This window comes from Manacus candei, unplaced genomic scaffold (assembly GCF_025592945.1).
Source record: "Manacus candei isolate 608988 ecotype Guabito, Panama unplaced genomic scaffold, ASM2559294v1 h1tg000408l, whole genome shotgun sequence".
NCBI classification, from domain to species: Eukaryota; Metazoa; Chordata; class Aves; order Passeriformes; family Pipridae; genus Manacus; species Manacus candei.
This window is the reverse complement of record NW_026138456.1, coordinates 1-21,369: the sequence shown is the minus strand read 5'-3', so window position 1 is coordinate 21,369 and position 21,369 is coordinate 1. Positions and strand designations below refer to the sequence as shown.

The 21,369-nt window shown below is 60.9% G+C and overlaps 1 protein-coding gene across 1 annotated transcript; it reads right to left on the bottom strand.

Annotated features, from left to right (window-relative positions):
- Positions 1-313: 313 nt before the first annotated feature.
- Positions 314-20,852, bottom strand: LOC127465490 (retinal guanylyl cyclase 1-like; the record flags this gene model as incomplete). The annotated part of the gene is given in 14 exon segments (XM_051775999.1): positions 314-420; positions 1,847-1,932; positions 4,087-4,181; positions 5,296-5,394; positions 6,597-6,771; positions 8,599-8,791; positions 9,783-9,946; positions 12,674-12,822; positions 14,432-14,598; positions 15,919-16,058; positions 18,236-18,412; positions 19,769-19,834; positions 19,836-19,850; positions 20,769-20,852. Coding segments are annotated over 14 exon segments (1,701 nt in total), but the record flags the coding sequence as incomplete, so codon positions are not given.
- Between the last annotated feature and the right edge of the window lie 517 nt (positions 20,853-21,369).

Genomic DNA, 21,369 nt, shown 5'->3' with positions numbered 1-21,369 from the left:
CCCCCCTGAGTGGGCGGGGCTTGCCCTCACCTGTGTGGGCGTGGCCTGCCCAGTGGGTGGGATTTAACAGCCCCTGAATGGGCGGGGCCACCCCCCAGTGGGCAGGGCTCATCCCCCCGAGTGGGCGGGGCTTGCCCTTTACCTGGCTGGGCGTGGCCTGCCCTGTGGGCGGGGTTTAACAGCCCCTGAATGGGCGGGGTCACCCCCAGTGGGCGGGGTTTCTCTCCCCCCGAGTGGGCGGGGTCACCCCTTAGTGGGCGGGGCTCATCCCCCTGAGTGGGCGGGGCTTGCCCTTACCTGGGTGGGCGTGGCCTGCCCGGTGGGCGGGGCTATTTGAGCACCTGCCCCGGCCGCGCCTTCTCCAGCTTCCGGCGCCGCTCGGCCGGGATCTCGTCCAGGCTGATCCCGTGGTTGCTCGCCCTGGGGGGGGGAAGGGGGGGGTTTAGGGGGGTGCAGGGGGGGATTTGGGGGGGTCTGAGCCCCCCCGGGGACCCCCAAATCATAGGGAGACCCCCTGAACCCCCCAACCCACAGGGAGCCCCCCCAACCCACAGGGAGCCCCCCCAATCACAGAGACCCCCCAGGGACCCATAAATCGCAGAGACCCCTCTCAGCGATCCCCTCAGGAACCCCGAAATCAAAGAGACCCCCCTGGGGACCCCCAAATCAAAGAGACCCCCCCATGGGACCCCCAAATCATAGGGAGCCCCCCCAGGGACCCCCAAACTCACAGGGAGCCCCCCCAAATCACAGAGACCCCCCCCCCCGGGGACCCCCAAATCATAGGGAGACCCCCCGAACTCCCCAACCCACAGGGAGCCCCCCCCAAACCACAGAGAACCCCCCCCGGGGACCCCCAAATCACAGGGAACCCCCCCCAGACCCCAATTCCCCCCCCCAGAGACCCCAATTCCCCCCCCAGACCCCAATTTTTCCCTCAAAACCCCAATATTGTCCCCCAGGACCCCCCCAGGGACCCCAATTCCCCCCCCAATAACCCCAATTTCCCCCCCTCAGACCCCAATTCCCCCCCAGGACCCCTTCCCACCCCCCAATTCCCCCCCCAGGGACCCCAATTCCCCCCCCAAAGACTCCAATTTTCCCCCCCAGTACCCCCCCCAGACCCCAATTTCCCCCCCCAGACCCCAATTACCCCCTCTAGGACCACCCTCACCCCCCCAATTTCTCCCCCCACCCCCCAATTTCCCCCCCCAGACCCCAATTCCCCCCCCAGAGATCCCAATTCCCCCCCAGACCCCAATTTTACCCTCAAACCCCCAATATTCCCCCCCAGGCCCCCCCGAGACCCCAATTCCCCCCCCAGACCCCAATATTTGCCCCCAGGACCCCCCCAGGGACCCCAATTCCCCCCCCAAGACCCCAATTCCCCCCCAGGACCCCCCCCAAGACCCCAATCCCCCCCAAGACCCCAATTCCCCCCCAGGACCCCCTCCCACCCCCCAATAACCCCCCCAGGGACCCCAATTCCCCCCCAGACCCCAATTCCCCCCCAGAGACCCCAATCCCCCCCCCCAAAGACCCCAATATTCCCCCCCAGGACCACACCCCCAGGACCACCCCCCCAGACCCCAATTTCCCCCCCCACCCCCCAATTCCCCCCCCAGGGACCCCAATTCCCCCCCCAGACCCCAATTCCCCCCCCAGACCCCAATTTTACCCTCAAAACCCCAATATTCCCCCCCGGACCCCCCCCAGACCCCAATTTCCCCCCCCGGATCCCAATTACCCCCTCTAGGACCCCTCCCACCCCCCAATTGCCCCCCCAGACCCCAATTCCCCCCCCCCAGACCCCAAATTACCCCCCCAGCCCCCCCCAAACTCTCACCCGGGCAGGAGGTCGGGGGGGGTGGGGATGGGTTTGGTGAAGCCCTCGCGCCCCACGAGCCAGTACGTGTCCTCCACTCCCTTCCCCTGGGGGCAAATTCGGGGGCGGGGGGCAGTTTGGGGTCACTGGGGGTCATTGGGGGCAGTTTGGGGTCATTGGGGGTCATTGGGGGCAGTTTGGGGTCATTGGGGGTCATTGGGGCAGTTTGGGGTCATTGGGGGTCATTGGGGGCAGTTTGGGGTCATTGGGGGTCATTGGGGGCAGTTTGGGGTCATTGGGGGCAGTTCGGGGTCACTGGGGGGCAGTTTGGGGCCATTGGGGGGCAGTTTGGGGTCACTGGGGCAGTTTGGGGTCATTGGGGGGCAGTTTGGGGTCATTGGGGGCAGTTTGGGGTCACTGGGGCAGTTTGAGGTCATTGGGGGCAGTTTGGGGTCATTGGGGGTCATTGGGGGGCAGTTTGGGGTCACTGGGGGGCAGTTTGGGGTCATTGGGGGTCATTGGGGCAGTTTGGGGTCATTGGGGGCAGTTCGGGGTCACTGGGGGGCAGTTTGGGGCCATTGGGGGGCAGTTTGGGGTCACTGGGGCAGTTTGGGGTCATTGGGGGGCAGTTTGGGGTCATTGGGGGCAGTTTGGGGTCACTGGGGCAGTTTGAGGTCATTGGGGGCAGTTTGGGGTCATTGGGGGTCATTGGGGGGCAGTTTGGGGTCACTGGGGGGCAGTTTGGGGTCATTGGGGGTCATTGGGGCAGTTTGGGGTCATTGGGGGCAGTTTGGGGTCATTGGGGGCAGTTCGGGGTCACTGGGGGCACTTTGGGGTCACTGGGGGTCATTGGGGGCAGTTTGGGGTCATTGGGGGCAGTTCAGGGTCATTGGGGCAGTTTGGGGTCATTGGGGCAGTTTGGGGGCAGTTTGGGGTCATTGGGGGCAGTTTGGGGTCATTGGGGCAGTTTTGGGGCAGTTTGGGGTCATTGGGGGCAGTTTGGGGTCACTGGGGGCACTTTGGGGTCACTGGGGGCAGTTTGGGGTCACTGGGGCAGTTTTGGGGCAGTTTGGGGTCACTGGGGGCAGTTTGGGGTCATTGGGGGGCAGTTCAGGGTCATTGGGGCAGTTTGGGGTCATTGGGGCAGTTTTGGGGCACTTTGGGGTCACTGGGGGCAGTTTGGGGTCACTGGGGCAGTTTTGGGGCAGTTTGGGGTCACTGGGGGCAGTTTGGGGTCATTGGGGGGCAGTTCAGGGTCATTGGGGCAGTTTGGGGTCATTGGGGCAGTTTTGGGGCAGTTTGGGGTCACTGGGGGGCAGTTTGGGGTCACTGGGGGGCAGTTTGGGGTCATTGGGGGTCATTGGGGCCAGTTTGGGGTCATTGGGGCAGTTTGGGGTCACTGGGGGGCAGTTTGGGGTCATTGGGGCAGTTTGGGGTCACTGGGGCAGTTTGGGGTCATTGGGGGGCAGTTTGGGGTCATTGGGGGCAGTTTGGGGTCACTGGGGCAGTTTGGGGTCACTGGGGGCAGTTTGGGGTCATTGGGGCAGTTTGGGGTCATTGGGGCAGTTTGGGGTCACTGGGGCAGTTTGGGGTCAGTGGGGGCAGTTTTGGGGCCATTTGGGGTTGTTTTGGGGCAGTTTTGGGACCATTTTGGGTGGTTTTGGGGGGGTTTGGGGCTCTTTTGGGGTGTTTTGGGACCACTTTGGGGCATTCCAGGACGTTTTGGGGCCATTTGGGGCCGTTTGGGGTGTTTTGGGGCTGTTTGGGGCTGTTTTGGGGTGTTTTGGGGTCGTTTTGGGTTGTTTTGGGGTTGTTTTGGGGTGTTTTGGGGCTGTTTTGGGTTGTTTTGGGGTGTTTTGGGGTCGTTTTGGGGCTGTTTGGGGTGTTTTGGGGTGTTTTGGGGCCATTTCAGGGCATTCCAGGACATTTTAGGGCTGTTTTGGGTTGTTTTGGGGCTGTTTCGGGGTGTTTTGGGGTGTTTTGGGGCCATTTGGGGCTGTTTTGGGGCAGTTTTGGGGCTGTTTGGGTTTTTTTTTGGGGTGTTTTGGGGTCGTCTGGGGTGGTTCTGGGGTGTTTTGGGGGCGTTTTGGGGCCATTTCGGGGTGTTTTGGGGTGTTTTGGGACTGTCTGGGGTTGTTTTGGGGTGTTTTGGGGTGTTTTGGGACTGTCTGGGGTGGTTTTGGGGTGTTTTGGGGTGTTTTGGGGTGTTTTGGGGCCGTTTTGGGTGGTTTTGGGGTGTTTTGGGGCCGTTTCAGGGTCACCTTGAGCTCGGTCTTGCCCCGAATGTCCACCTTGAAGCCCTCCTTGAGCGAGAGCAGGATCGCCACCGTGCGCGCGTTCACGTGGATCCGGTACGCTGGGGGGGGAGGGGGGGCTCAGGGACCCCCCCCGGGACCCCCCAAAATCCCCCAGACCCCCCAAAATCCCCCAAAATCCCCCAAAACCCCCCCAGACCTTCCTGGACCTTCCTGGACCCCCACGGGATCCATCCCGACCCCTCCCCCGCGTTCACGTGGATCCGGTACGCTGGGGGGGGAGGGGGGGCTCAGGGACCCCCCCCGGGAGCCCCCAAAATCACCCCAAATCCCCCCGACCCTCCAAAATCCCCCAAAACCCCCCAGAACCCCCCTGGACCCTCCTGGAATCTGCCCCCTCCCCCACCACGTTCACGTGGATCCGGTACACGGGGGGGGGAGGGGGGGCTCAGGGACCCCCCCAGGGACCCCCCAAAATCCCCCAGACCCTCCAAAATCCCCCAAAACCCCCCGGCCCCCCCCGGACCCTCCTGGAATCTGCCCCCTCCCCCACCACGTTCACGTGGTTCAGGAAGGCTGGGGGGGGGGAGGGGGGGCTCAGGGACCCCCCCCGGGACCCCCCAAAATCCTCCGGGACCCCCCAAAATCCCCCCGACCCCCCCAGACCCCCCAGGACCCCCCAAAATTCCAGCAGGTGGGTGTGTCCCCATGGCAAGTGGGCGTGTCCCCATGGCAGATGGGTGTGTCCCCATGGCAGGTGGGCGTGTCCCCGTGGCAAGTGGGCGTGTCCCCGCAGCAAGTGGGCGTGTCCCCGTGGCAAGTGGACATCTCCCCGCAGCAAGTGGGTGCGTCCCCATGGCAGATGGACGTGTCCCCATGGCAAGTGGGTGTGTCCCCCCGGGGGTGGGCGTGTCCCCGCGGGGGTGGGCGTGTCCCCATGGCAGGTGAGCGTGTCCCCATGGTGGGTGGGCATGTCCCCCATCAGGTGGGCGTGTCCCCGCAGTGGGCGTGTCCCCCCGTCAGGTGGGCATGTCCCCATGGTGGGTGGGCGTGTCCCCGCGGCAGGTGGGCGTGTCCCCCCGGGGGTGGGCGTGTCCCCCCGGGGTGGGCGTGTCCCTTCAGTGGGCGTGTCCCCCCGGGGGTGGGCGTGTCCCTTCAGTGGGCGTGTCCCCCCGGGGGTGGGTGTGTCCCCGCGGGGGTGGGCGTGTGACTCACGCAGGCCGGTGGACTCCATGCGTGACGCGGTGTTGACGGTGTCCCCGAAGAGGCAGTACCGCGGCATCGTCAGCCCCACCACGCCCGCCACGCACGGCCCTGGGGGGGCGGGGCTTCAGCCGGGGGGGCGGGGACACCGCCGGGGGGGGCGGGGCCTCCGCCGGAGGGGGAGGGGTCACGCCGGGGAGGGGCGGGGCCCGGGGGTGGGGGAGCGTTGAGTGTTGGCCAAGAGGTTGGGGGTGTGGCCAAGAGGGCGTGTGGTCGGTGGGGGGTGGAGGATGTGGGTGTGGTCTTGTGGGCGTGGCCTATAATGGGTGTGGCTGGGGTGAGGCCAATGGGCGTTGACCAATGGGTCATGACCTTGTTGAGGGTTGGCCAAGGGTTTGGGGGTGTGGCCAAGAGGGGGCGTGGCCAGTAGGGGCGTGGCCTATGTGGGTGTGGTCTTGGGGGCGTGGCCTATGTGGGTGTGGTCTTGGGGGCGTGACCTATAATGGGCGTGGGGCCAATGGGCGTTGACCGATGGGTCATGACCTCATGGGCCAAGAGGTTGGGGGGGTGACCAAGAGGGGGCGTGGCCAGTGGGGCCGTGGCCTATGTGGGTGTGGTCTTGGGGGCGTGGCCTAGATTGGGCGTTGACCAATGAGTCGCGAGCACGTTGAGCGTTGGCCAAGAGGGGGCGAGTTGGGCGTGGCCAAGAATGGGCGTGGCCAAGAATGGGCGTGGCCTGCACTGGGTGTGTCTTGTCTGAGGGGGCGTGGCCATGGGGTGCGGCCAAGGCTCACGGCCAATGGGTGTTGGCCAAGGGGTCATGACCTCGTTGAGTGTTGGCCAAGAGTTGGGCGTGGCCAAGAAGGGGTGTGGTCACGGGAGTTGGCCTTTTTAAGGGGCATGGCTACAGGGCGTGGCCTGGGGTGTGGCCAAGACTCGCAGCCATTGGTCAAGGTTCACGAGCATTAGCCAAGAGATTGGGCGTGGCCAAAACTGGGCGTGGCCTTGAAGGGCGTGTCCAAAATGGACAAGTCTAGCTGGGTGTGGCCAGGGGGTGTGGCCAAGACTGGGTGTGGCCATCGAGGAGGGCAAGGAGGTGGGTGTGGCCTTGAAAGGCGTGTCCCAAATAGCTGCCTTTGAGGGGCGTGGCCAGGGGGTGTGGCCAACGGATGCCACCCAACAGGCCACGCCCCCGTTGAACATTGACCAAGACGCAACGAGTTGGGCGCGACCATTGATAGGACGGGGCGTGGGCGTGGCCCAAAGGGGCGTGTCCGTGTCCGTCCAATGGGGGCTGGGGGGCGTGCCCGTACCCGAGTGGAGGCCGATGCGGATGCGGACGGGCACCTCGGGCATGTGGCGCATCTTGAAGGTGCCGACGGAGCTGAGGATGTCGAGGGACATGTTGGCGATCTCGCCGGCGTGCCGGTTGCCGTTGCGCTTGGGCAGCCCCGAGGCCACCATGTAGGCGTCGCCGATGGTCTCCACCTGCCGGGAGGGGCCACGGGGGGGGCGGGGTCAGCGGGGGGACACGCCCCACGAGGACACGGTGGAGGTGGGGCGACCACCGGGGCCGCGGTTGGGCGGTCATGGCGCTGCTGGGTGGCCAAAGGGTTGGTGGGGCCGTGGGTTGGACCATTGTGGGGTCATCTTGACCGTGGGGTGACCATGACCATCGTGTTTACCATGGCCATGGCGTCGCCTTGACCACGGCCATCATGTTGACCATGGTCATCACGTTAACCATGACCATGATCATGACCATCACGTTGACCATGACCATCATGTTGACCATGGCCATGGGGTCACCTTGACCATGAACATCATGTTGACCATGACCATCACACTGACCATGATCATGACCATCACATTGACCATGACCATCATGTTGACCATGGTCATGGGGTCACCTTGACCATGGCCACCATGTTGACCATGACCATGACCTTGACTATGACCATGGGGTCACCTTGACCATGGCCATGGGGTCACCTTGACCATGACCATCATGTTGACCATGGCCATCATGTTGACCATGGCCATGACCTTGACCATGGCCATGGGGTCACCTTGACCATGACCATCACCTTGACCATGACCATCACATGACCATGACCATCACGTTGACCATGACCATGGGGTCACCTTGACCATGGCCATCATGTTGACCATGACCATCACCTTGACCATGGCCATGGGGTCACCTTGACCATGGCCATCATGTTGACCATGGCCATGACCTCGACCATGGCCCTGGGGTCACCTTGACCACAGCCATGGGGTCACCTTAACAATGACCATCATGTTGACTATGACCATGACCATCACCTTGACCATGACCATCACCTTGACCATGGTCATAGGGTCACCTTGACCATGGTCATGGCGTCACCTTGACCATGGCCATCACCTTGACCATGACCATGATCATCATGTTGACCATGGTCATCACCTTGACCATGGTCATGGGGTCACCTTGACCATGGCCATCATGTTGACCATGGCCATGGGGTCACCTCGACCATGGCCATCATGTTGACCATGACCATCATGTTGACCATGGCCATCACCTTGACCACGGCCATGGGGTCACCTTGACCATGGCCATCATCTTGACCATGACCACCACCTCAATGATGGCCATGGGGTCACCTTAACAATGACCATCATGTTGACCATGGCCATGGGGTCACCTTGACCATGGCCATCATCTTGACCATGGCCATGGGGTCACCTCAACCATGACCATCATGTTGACCATGACCATCACACTGACCATGACCATGACCATAGTGTTGACCGTGGTCATCACCTTGACCATGACCATGGGGCCACCTTGACCATGGCCATCATCTTGACCATGGCCTTGGGGTCACCTTGACCCTGGCCATCATGTTGACCATGGCTATCATGTTGACCATGGCCATGGGGTCACCTTGACCATGGCCATGGGGTCACCTTGACCATGGTCACCATCTTGACCATGGCCATCACCTTGACCATGACCATGATCATCATGTTGACCATGGTCATCACATGACCATGACCATGACCATGACCATAGTGTTGACCATGGCCATGGGGTCACCTTGACCATGGCCATCACCTTGACCATGGCCATCACCTTGACCACAGCCATGGGGTCACCATCACCTTGACCATGGCCATCATGTTGACCATGACCATCACATGACCATGCCCATGGAGTCACCTCAACCACATCCACCACCTCCCAGACGCCACCAAAGGCCCCACCCCCTCCGCGCGGCGGCCACGCCCCCCCGCGCCGACCCCTCCTTGCCCCCCCCCCCTCACCTTGTAGACGTCGTGCGAGCCGATGATGGCATCAAAGAGGGTGTAGAGGTCGTTGAGCAGGTCGACCACCTCGATGGGCTCGCTCATGGCCGAGATGGTGGTGAAGCCCACGATGTCGCTGAAGTAGAGCGTCACCTCCTCGAAGTACTCGGGCTCCACGGGGGTGCCCATCTTCAGCGCCTCGGCCACCGACCTGGGGGGGGGTCAGCGGGGTCAACGGTGAGGGAGGGGGGGGGTCTGGGGGAGTGTGGGGGTCAGTGGGACCACCGGTGAGGGATGGGGGGGGTCTGGGGGGGTCTGGGGGGGTCTGGGGGTCAGTGGGACCACCTGGAGGGACACCAGTGAGGGATGGGGGGGTCTGGGGGGGTCTGGGGGTCAGTGGGACCACCCGGGGTCACCAGTGAGGGATGGGGGGGTCTGGGGGTCAGTGGGACCACCGGTGAGGGATGGGGGGGGTCTGGGGGGGTCAGAGGGGGTCTGGGGGTCAGTGGGATCACCCAGGGTCACCGGTGAGGGATGGGGGGTCTGGGGGGTCAACGGGTCAACCCCAACCTGTCCCCAGTGACCACTTTGACCTTCTCCAGCCCCCCAGACCCAGAGTGGGGTCACTGGTCAAGGGGTCAACCCCAACCTCCTCCCCATGACCCCCCTTGACCTTCTCCAGCCCCACAGATCTGGGGGGGGTCAATGGGTCAAGGTTGACCCCAACCTCCTCCCCATGACCCCCCTTGACCTTCTCCAGCCCCACAGATCTGGGGGGGGTCAATGGGTCAAGGTTGACCCCAACCTGTCCCCAGTGACCACTTTGACCTTCTCCAGCCCCACAGACCTGGGTGGGGGTCAATGGGTAAAGGTTGACCTCAACCTGTCCCCAGTGACCACTTTGACCTGGGTAGGGGTCAATGGGTCAAGGGGTCAACCCCAACCTCCTCCTGGTGACTCCCCTTGACCTTCTCCAGCCCCCTAGATCTGGGTGGGGGTCAATGGCTCAAGGTTGACCCCAACCTCCTCCCCATGACCCCCCCTCAACCCCTTCCACCCCCTTAAGGCACACACGGGACCCCAACACCCCCTAAAGCCCCAAAACCCCCCAACCCCCCCCCAAGCCCCCCAAAAAACCCCCAAAACCCCCCCAAACCCCCCAAAACCCCCCAAACCCCCCCCTCCCGGGACAGGTGACCCACGGGGGCAGCATCTGGGTGAGCAGCTTGTCCGTCTTCTGCTTCTCGATCTCGAGCTCCTCGGTGCGCTCGCGGATCAGGTCCTCCAGGTTGCTGGAGTACTGCTCCAGCATCCGCAGCATCGAGTCGATGATGTTCGTCTTCCGGCCCTTGTTGATGCCCTTGAACTGCGCCCGGGGGGGGGAAAATGGGGGTCAGGCACGGAGGGGAACCCGTTATGGACCCTATAGGGGCCCGCGGAGCCCCAGAGAGAGTTGTAGAGACCATGGAGACCTATAGAGACCTATAGAGACCTATAGAGATCCACCGAGCCCCATAGAGAGTTATAGAGCCCGTGGAGACCTATAGAGACCTATAGAGACCTATAGAGATCCATTCGACCCCATAGAGACCTATAGAGACCTGTAGAGACCTATAGAGACCCGTAGAGACCTATAGAGACCTGTAGAGACCCATTGAACCCCATAGAGACCTAGAGGGTCCATAAAGACCTATAGAGACCCACTGAGCCCCATAGAGAACTATAGAGCCCATGGAGACCTATGGAGACCTAGAGAGACCTATAGAGACCTATAGAGACCTATAGAGACCCATAGAGACCTATAGAGACCTATAGACACCTATAGAGACCCATTGAACCCAATAGAGACCTAGAGGGTCCATAAAGACCTATAGTGATCCATTCAACCCCATAGAGACCTATAGAGCCCATAGAGATCCACTGAGCCCCATAGAGAGCTATAGAGCCCATAGAGACCTATAGAGACCTATAGAAACCTATAGAGACCTATAGAGACCTGCAGAGACCTGTAGAGGTCCATTCGACCCCACAGAGACCCATAGAGACCCATAGAGACCTATGGACCCTATGGAGACCTATAGAGACCTATAGAGACCTATAGAGACCTATAGAGACCCATAGAGACCTATGGACCCTATGGAGACCTATAGAGACCTATAGAGACCTATAGAGACCTATAGAGATCCATGGACTCTATAGAGACCTATAGACCTATAGACCTTATAGAGACCTATAGAGACCTGTAGAGACCTATAGAGACCTATAGAGACCTATAGACCTTATAGAGACCTATAGAGACCTATAGACACCTATAGAGACCCGTAGAGACCTATAGAGACCTGTAGAGAGCTATAGAGGTCCATTCAACCCCATAGAGACCTATAGAGCCTATAGAGATCCACTGAGCCCCATAGAGAGCTATAGAGCCCATAGAGACCTATAGAGACCGATAGAGACCTATGGACCCTATGGAGACCTATAGAGACCTATAGAGAGCTATAGAGACCTATAGACCTTATAGAGACCTATAGAGATCCAGGGACCCGTTATGGGACCCTATAGGGACCTGCTGAGCCCCAGAGAGAGTTATAGAGCCCATAGAGACCTATAGAGACCTATAGAGACCTATAGAAACCTATAGAGACCTATAAAGACCTATAGAGCCCCATAGAGAACTATAGAGACCTATAGACCTTATAGAGACCTGTAGAGATCCAGGGACCCGCTATGGGACCCTATAGGGGTCTGTTGAGCCCCATAGAGAGTTATAGAGCCCGTGGAGACCTATAGAGACCTATAGAGACCTATAGAGATCCACCGAGCCCCATAGAGAGTTATAGAGCCCGTGGAGACCTATAGAGACCTATAGAAACCTATAGAGACCTATAGAGACCTATAGAGACCTATAGAGACCTGTAGAGACCTATAGACCTTATAGAGACCTATAGAGACCTATAGAGATCCATAGAAACCTGTAGAGACCTATAGACACCTATAGAGACCCGTAGAGACCTATAGAGACCTGTAGAGACCTATAGAGACCTATAGACCTTATAGAGACCTATAGAGACCTATAGAAACCTATAGAGACCTATAGACCTTGTAGAGACCTATAGAGACCTATAGAGACCTATAGAGACCTATAGAGACCCATAGAGACCTATAGAGACCTATAGACCTTGTAGAGACCTATAGAGACCTATAGAGACCTATAGAGACCTATAGAGACCTATAGAGATCCATGGACTCTATAGAGACCTATAGAGCCCATAGAGACCTATAGAGCCCTATAGAGGTCCATTCAACCCCATAGAGACCTATAGACACCTATAGACATCTATGGACCCTATGGAGCCCTATAGAGACCCACTGAGCCCCATAGAGACCCATAGAGACCTATAGAACCCATAGAGACCTATAGAGATCTGTTGGACCCCATAGAGACCCCATACTGGTCCCATCACCCCATACTGGTCCCATATCAATCCCATCACCCCATACTGGTCCATACTGATCTATACTGGTCTATACTGGTCCGTACTGGTCTATACTGGTCTATACTGGTCCGTACTGGTCTATACTGGTCCGTACTGGCCCCACCTGGTCGAAGACCTGGTCGATGGTGGGTCTCTTCTCGGGCTGCTCCCACCACCCCATACTGGTCCATACTGATCTATACTGGTCCATACTGATCTATACTGGTCTATACTGATCTATACTGGTCTATACTGGTCCGTACTGGTCCATACTGGTCCGTACTGGCCCCACCTGGTCGAAGACCTGGTCGATGGTGGGTCTCTTCTCGGGCTGCTCCCACCACCCCATACTGGTCCATACTGATCTATACTGGTCCATACTGATCTATACTGGTCTATACTGGTCCGTACTGGTCCATACTGGTCCGTACTGGCCCCACCTGGTCGAAGACCTGGTCGATGGTGGGTCTCTTCTCGGGCTGTTCCCACCACCCCATATTGGTCCCATATCAGTCCCATCACCCCATACTGGTCCCAGCCCCCCATACTGGTCCCATATCAACCCCAGCCCCCCGTACTGGTCTATACTGGTCCATACTGGTCCGTACTGGTCCCACCTGGTCGAAGACCTGGTCGATGGTGGGTCTCTTCTCGGGCTGCTCGCTCCAGCACTCCTTCATGAGGTGGATGCACTCGAGGGGGGCCTGGTCGGCCGACACCGCGGGCCGGCACAGGGGCGGCGGCCGGGCCACCTTCTCGATGATCTCTGGGGGGACAGGGGGGTCAGGGGGGGGACTGGGGGGGTGTTTGGGGGGTCCTGGGGGTGATTTGGGGGGTTATGGAGGGGTTTGGGGGGTCCTGGAGGTGTTTGGGGGGTCCTGGGGGTGTTTTTGGAGGTTCCTGGAGATGTTTTTTGGGGGGTCCTGGAGGTGGTTGGGGGGTCCTGGGGGTGGTTTGGGGGGTCCTGGGGGTGATTTGGGGGGTTATGGAGGGGTTTCGGGGGTCCTGGAGGTGTTTGGGGGGTCCTGGAGGTGTTTTTGGAGGTTCCTGGAGATGTTTTTTGGGGGGTCCTGGAGGTGGTTGGGGGGTTATGGAGGGGTTTGGGGGGTCCTGGGGGTGATTTGGGGGGTTATGGAGGGGTTTGGGGGGTCCTGGGGGTGTTTTGGGGGGGTCCTGGAAGTGATTTGGGGGGTCCTGGGGGTGGTTGAGAAGGGACTGGAGGTGGTTGGGGGGTCCTGGGGATGGTTGGGGGATTCTGGGGGTGTTTTGGGGGGTCCTGGGGGTGGTTGAGGGGTCCTGGAGGTGTTTGGGGGGTTATGGAGGGGTTTGGGGGGTCCTGGAGATGTTTTTGGGGGATCCTGGAGATATTTTGGGGGATTCTGAGGGTGTTTGGGGGCTCCTGGAGGTGATTGGGTGGTCCTGGAGGTGGTTTGGGGGGTCCTGGAGGTGGTTTGGGGGGTCCTGGAGGTGTTTTGGGGGGGTCCTGGAGGTGTTTTGGGGGGGTCTTGGAGATGTTTTTGGGGGGTCCTGGGGGTGTTTTTGGGGGTCCTGGGGGTGTTTGGGGGGTCCTGGGGGTGTTTGGGGGGTCCTGGAGGTGATTTGGGGGGTCCTGGAGATGTTTTTTGGGGGGTCCTGGAGGTGTTTGGGGGGTTCTGGAGGGGTTTGGGGGGTCCTGGGGGTGTTTTTGGGGGTCCTGGGGGTGTTTTTGGGGGTCCTGGAGATGTTTGGGGGGCCTGGAGATGCTTTGGGGGGTCCTGGAGATGTTTGGGGGGTCCTGGAGATGTTTTTTGGGGGGTCCTGGGGGTGTTTTGGGGGGTCCTGGGGGTGGTTTTGGGGGGTCCTGGAGGTGTTTTGGATACTGGGTGGTACTGGGGGGATACTGGGACATACTGGGAGGTACTGGGGGATACTGGGAGGCACCGGGGGTACTGAGGGGCACTGGGGGATGCTGGGAGGTACTGGGACATACTGGGGGGGTACTGGGACATACTGGGCCATACTGGGGGGATACTGGGATGTACTGGGCCATACTGGACCATACTGGGCCATACTGGGAGGGGTCCCATACCTTCGGGGGGCAGCCCCAGTATGCAGTAGGGGGCGCTGCGGCAGATCACTGGGGGGCACTGGGACATACTGGGACATACTGGGGGGGCACTGGGGGGGCACTGGTCCATACTGGTCCATACTGGTCCATACTGGGAGGGGTCGGTACCTTCGGGGGGCAGCCCCAGCATGCAGTAGGGGGCGCTGCGGCAGATCACTGGGGACATACTGGGACATACTGGGGGGGCACTGGGGGGGGCACTGGGTGATACTGGTCCATACTGGTCCATACTGGTCCATACTGGTCCATACTGGGAGGGGTCCCATACCTTCGGGGGGCAGCCCCAGCATGCAGTAGGGGGCGCTGCGGCAGATCACCTCCTGCATGATGATCCCGACCCCGTAAACGTCCCCCCGGAAGGACCCCCGGCGCTCCAGCGCCGCGTCCCGCAGCAGCTCCGGCGCCGTCCACAGCCGCTCTGGGGGGGCGGGGACACAGTTGGACACGCCCACGGGACACGCCCAGCCCCGCCCGGGACACGCCCACTGCCCTCCGAACCCACGACTCGCCCTCCGTGGGGGGCGTGGTGGGCCGTGGGGGTGTGGCCACGCCCACTGGGTGGGCAGGGCACGCCCACTGTGTTAGGACAAGCCCACTGTTCCAGGACACGCCCACTGCCATCAGGACACGCCCACTGCCCTCCAAACCACGCCTCTCCCTCCATAGGAGCATAGTAGCTGTGATGGTGTGGCCACGCCCCCAGGACAGTCAGGACACGCCCACTGTGCCAGGACACGCCCATCGCCATCAGGACACGCCCACTGCCATTAGGACACGCCCACTGCCCCCCAAACTGAGCTTCCCCCCTCTCTAGGATCACACTACCCATGGTGATGTGGCCACGCCCCCAAGACGGTCAGGACACGCCCAATGTGCCAGGACACGCCCATTGCCATCAGGACACGCCCATTGCCTTTAGGACACGCCACTGCCCCCAAAAAGCCACACCTCTCCCTCCATAGGACCACCCTAGCCATGATGGTGTGGCCACACCCCCAGAACGGTCAGGACACGCCCACTGTGCCAGGACACGCCCACCACCCCCAGGGACACGCCCTTAGGGGGTGTGGTCCCATTGCAAGCCCCGCCCTATCCCGGAGTCCACCCACCCAAATCCAGAGGCCACGCCCACATCCTAAAGGCCACGCCCCTAGGCCTACAGGCCACGCCCCTAGTCCCACAGGTCACACCCCTTCCACAGGCCACACCCCCCCACAGGCCACACCCCTAATCCCACAGGCCACGCCCCTCCCAGAGGCCACACCCCTTCCACGGGTCACACCCCTAATGAAAAGGCCACACCCCCAATCCCACAGGCCACACCCCTAGTCCCAGAGGCCACACCCCTTATGAAAAGGCCACACCCCTAATCCCACAGGCCACACCCTCCACAGGCCACACCCTCCACAGGCCACACCCCTCCCACAGACCACACCCCTAGTCCCACAGACCACACCCCTCCCACAGGCCACACCCCTCCCACAGGCCACACCCCTAACAAAAACCCCACCCCCACCCAATCATCTCCAAAGCCCCGCCCCTTCCCCTCAGTTAAACCCCTCCCCTTCCCCTTCACCCCACCCCCCACCCCAGACCCTCCCACCGGCCCCGCCCGCCCCCCGAAACCAACCCCCCTCCCCCCACATCCCTCCTTTCCCAGAAGGATCCCAGCCCTCCGCCACGCCCCCCCCGAGGCCCCGCCCACCACGCCCCGCCCCCCCGAGGCCCCGCCCTCACCCTCGGGCTGCAGGGGGGGGGACGGGGACGCGCTGGGCGTCCAGCAGTTGGTTGTAGCCGTAGTCGGTGACCTTGAGCACGAAGCGCCCGTCCACCACGCAGTTGCGCGACTTGAGGCGCCCGTGGACGACGTTGCGGTGGTGGAGGTACCGGACGCCCTGGGGGGGGCACGGGGGGGGTCACTGTCATGGCCGCCGGCGTGGGCGCCGTGGTCAGCAAGGTGGCCAAGAAGCAGAGGTGTGGGCAATAAGGGGCGTGGGCGACAAGGAGGTGGTCAACGAACAACTGCGTGGTCAACATCGCATTGGTCAACAATGGCGTGGTCAAGAACTCCATGGTCAACAACTCCATGGCCAACAATGGCATGGTCAACAATGGCGTGGCCAACAATGGCATGGCCAATGATGTCATGGTCAACAATGGCATGGCCAACAAACAACTCCATGGCCAACAGTGTCATGGTCAACAACTCCATGGTCAACATCTCATTGGTCAACAATGGCATGGTCAAGAACTCCATGGTCAGCAACTCCATGGTCAACAATGCATGGTCAACAATGGCATGGTCAACAATGGCATGGCCAACAATAACATGGCCACCAAACAACTCCATGGTCAGCAACTCCATGGCCAACAATGTCATGGCCAATGATGTCATGGCCACCAAACAATTCCATGGCCACCAAACATCTCCATGGTCAGCAACTCATGGCCAACAATGTCATGGCCAACAAGGGCGTGGTCAACAATGACGTGGCCACCAAACATCTCCATGGTCAACATCTCCATGGTCAACAATGTCATGGCCAATGATGTCATGGTCAACAATGGCATGGCCACCAAACATCTCCATGGCCAACAATGTCATGGTCAACATCTCCGTAGTCAACAAAGTCATGGCCAACAACTCCATGGCCACCAAACATCTCCATGGCCAACAATGTCATGGTCAACAATGTCATGGTCAACATCTCTGTAGTCAACAATGTCATGGCCACCAAACAACTCCATGGTCAACATCTCCATGGTCAACAATGGCATGGCCAACAACTCCATGGACAACAAACAACTCCATGGCCAACATCTCCATGGCCAACAATTCCATGACCACCAAACATCTCCATGGCCAACAGTGTCATGGCCAACAACTCCATGGCCAACATCTCCATGGTCAACATCTCCATGGCCAATAATGGCATGGACAACAATTCCATGGCCACCAAACAACTCCATGGCCAACAACTCCATGGTCAACATCTCATTGGTCAACAATGGCGTGGTCAAGAACTCCATGGTCAACAACTCCATGGCCAACAGTGTCATGGCCAATGATGTCATGGTCAACAATGACGTGGCCACCAAACATCTCCATGGTCAACATCTCCATGGCCAATGATGTCATGGCCAACAACTCCATGGCCACCAAACATCTCCATGGTCAACATCTCCATGGCCAACGATGTCATGGCCACCAATGGCATGGACAACAACTCCATGACCACCAAACAACTCCATGGTCAACATCTCCATGGTCAACGTCATGGCCAACAACTCCATGGCCACCAAAACAAACTCCATGGCCAACATCTCCATGGTCAACAATGTCATGGTCAACATCTCCATGGCCAATAATGGCATGGACAACATCTCCATGGCCACCAAACAACTCCATGGTCAACAATGTCATGGCCAGTGATGTCATGGTCAACAATGCATGGCCAACATCTCCATGGCCAACAACTCCATGGTCAACATCTCCATGGCCAACAAACAACTCCATGGTCAACATCTCCACGGTCAACAATGTCATGGACAACGATGACATGGCCAACAACTCCATGGTCAACAATGTCATGGTCAACATCTCCATGGCCAATAATGTCATGAACAACAATTCCATGGCCACCAAACATCTCCATGGCCACCAAACAACTCCATGGTCAACAATGTCATGGCCAGTGATGTCATGGTCAACAATGGCATGGCCAACAACTCCATGGTCACCAAACAAATTCCATGGCTAACAGTGGCATGGCCAACAAGTCCATGGCCAACAATGACATGACCAACAGTGGCATGGCCAACAAGTCCATGGCCAACAACTCCATGGCCACCAAACATCTCCATGGCCAACAACGTCATGGCCAACAACTCTACGAACAACAACGTCATGGCCAACAATGTCACGGCCACCCCCATGGCTGCCACCACCAAGCCCACCCCTACGGCCACCGTGGCCACTCCCACAGCCACCAGGCCACCCCTACGGCCACCAAGCCACCGCGGCCACCCCTTCGGCCACCGTGGCCACCGAGGGCCGGCCCCGCGCGGGCACCTTGATGAGGTCGATGAGGAGGGAGGACTTGAACATCCAGTCGAGCTTCATGTCCTCGTTGCGCAGCAGGTCCTCGAGGCTGCCGCGCGAGCAGTGCTCCGACACCACCGCGAAGATGCCGCAGTCGTGGAAGAAGCCCAGGAACAGGTTCACGTTCTCGTGCCGCAGGTCCCGCAGCTGCCGCGGGGAGGGGGGGATGTGTGGGGGCGGGGAGGGGGTGGGGGTGGGGGCGGGGAGGGGCCACCGCGGCCCTCGGGACCGCCCCCGATGGCCCCGTGACCCTCCTGATGGTCCCGTGACCCGACGATGACCCCTTGATGTTCCCATGACCCCTCAATGTCCCCATGACCCGACAATGTTCCCTCAATGTCCCCATGACCCCCCTGATGGCCCCCGTGACCCAACAGTGACCCCCCGATGGCCCCATGACCCCCCAGTGTCCCCATGACCCGACAATGTCCCCTCAATGTCCCCATGACCCCCCGATGTCCCTATGACCCGACAATGACCCCATGACCCCAACAATGACCCCCCCCGGTGTCCCTATGACCCGACAATGACCCCATGACCCAACAATGACCCCCCCGGTGTCCCTATGACCCGACAATGACCCCATGACCCAACAATGACCCCCCCGGTGTCCCCATGACCCCCCAATGTCCCCATGACCCAAAAATGACCCCCCGATGGCCCCATGACCCCCCTCAATGTCCCCATGTCCCCTCAATGTCCCCATGACCCAACGATGACCCCCCCGGTGTCCCCATGACCCCAACAATGTCCCCTCAATATCCCCATGACCCCTCAATGTCCCCATGACCCCCTGGTGACCCCTCAATATCCCCATGACCCCCCCCCAACGTCCCATGACCCCCTCAATGTCCTCCATGGTCCAACCTTGTCCCTCTTGACCCCCCAGTGTCCCCCATGACCCCCCTCAATGTCCCCATGACCCAACAATGACCCCTCAATGTCCCCATGACCCAACAATGACCCTCCAATGTCCCCATGACCCCTCAATGTCCCCATGACCCCCCAGTGACCCCATGACCCCCCTCAATGTCCCCATGACCCCCTGGTGACCCCATGACCCCCTGGTGACCCCACGACCCCCCCATGTCCCCATGACCCCCCCTCGATGTCCCCACAACCACCCGGTGACCCCATGACCCCCCAGTGTCCCCACGACTCCCCAGTGACCCCATGACCCCCTTGATGTCCCCATGACCCAAAAATGTCCCCATGACCCCCCAGTGACCCCGTGACCCCCCCCAGTGACCCCACGACCCCCCCGGTGACCCCTTGACCCCCCAGTGTCCCCACGACCCCCCAGTGTCCCCACGACTCCCCAGTGACCCCATGACCCCCTTGATGTCCCCATGACCCCCCAGTGACCCCGTTACCCCCCCCAGTGACCCCACGACCCCCCCGGTGACCCCTTGACCCCCCCGGTGACCCACGACCCCCCCAGTGACCCCACGACCCCCCCAGTGACCCCGTGACCCCCCCCGGTGACCCCGGTGACCCCCTGACCTTGCAGAAGGTGACCTTGGTGGCCTGTTTGACCTCGGTGTGCTGGTCCCCGGGGAACTTCTTCAGGCCACACCCAGTCCCCCTGCGGGGGGAGGGGCCAGCGTGGGGGAGGGGCCACACCCGAGCCCCTCCCCCCCCCCCAAAAAAACCCCACCCCCCGGGGGGGGAGGGGACACTCGGGGACACACCCCAAAACCATCAGAGAGACCCCAAAACCACCGGAGAGGCCCCAAAAGCACCTCAGATCCCTCAAATCCCCCAAAATCCCCCCGAAATTCAGGGTGGGGGAGGGGCGAGACCTGAACATCCCCTCCCCCCAAAAAAACCACCCCGGGGGAGGAGGGGACATTTAGGGCACCCCCAAAACCATCAGAGAGACCCCAAACCCACCTCAGATCCCTCAAATCCCTCAAATCCCTCAAAATCCCCCAAAATCCCCCAAAATCCAGAGTGGGGGAGGGGGCAAGATCTGAATTCCCCCCTCCCCCCAAAAATCACCCCGGGGGGGGGAGGGGACACTCGGGGACACCCCAAAACCACCGGGGAGGCCCCAAAACCACCTCAGATCCCTCCAAATCCCCCAAAATCCCCCCAAAATTCAGGGTGGGGGAGGGGTGAGATCTGAAACCCCTCCCCCCCAAAAAAAACATCCCGGGGGGGAGGGGACACTCGGGGACACAAAGGGACACTCGGGGACACCCCAAAACCGTCAGAGAGACCCCAAAACCCACCTCAGATCCCCCAAAATCCCCCCAAAATTCAGAGTGGGGGAGGGATGAGACCTGAATTCCCCCCTCCCCCAAAAAAAACCACCCCGGGGGGGGAGGGGACATTTAGGACACCCCAAAACCATCAGAGAGACCCCAAACCCACCTCAGATCCCTGAAAATCCCCCCCAAAACCCCAAATCCCGGGAGGGGGAGGGGTTTCAGGGGGCGGGGGGAGGGGCGGAGAAGGCCGGAGCAGTTTTGGGGTGAAAAGGGGGGATTTTGGGACTCACCTGGAGGGAGGCAACGAGGCCCTGGCGGTTGAAGAGGAGCAGGAGCACGGGCAGGTTGTGGGCGCCCTTGGGAAGGTGGGGGTCCTGCGGGCATTTTGGGGGGGGGGGGGGGAGGGGGCGGGTCAAATCGTGGCGGGGGGGGGGGGAGGGGCACCCCCAGGGGGGTCTCTTTTGGGGGGGGGAGGGGCACCCCCCGAGGTTTTGAGGGGGGGAGGGGCAACCCCTGAGGGTTGTTTTGGAGGGGGAGGGGCACCCCCAGGGGGGTCTTTTTTTTGGGGGGGTGGTGGGGGAGGGGCAGCCCCTGAGGGGTCTTTTTTTTGGGGGGGTGGAGGGTTTTTTGGGGGGGAGGGGGAGGGGCACACCCAAGGGGGGTGTTTGGGGGGGGGAGGGGCACCCTGGAGGTTTTTTGGGGGGGAGGGGCACCCCGATTGGGTTTCTTGGGGGGAGGGGCACCCTGGAGGTTTTTGGGGGGGAGGGGCACCCCCAGGGGGGGGCTTTTTGGGGGGGGGAGGGGTGCCCCAAAGGGGTTTTTTTGGGGGGGAGGGGCACCCCTGAAGTTTTTTGGGGGGAGGGGCTCCCCCTGAGGGGGTGGTTTTTTTGG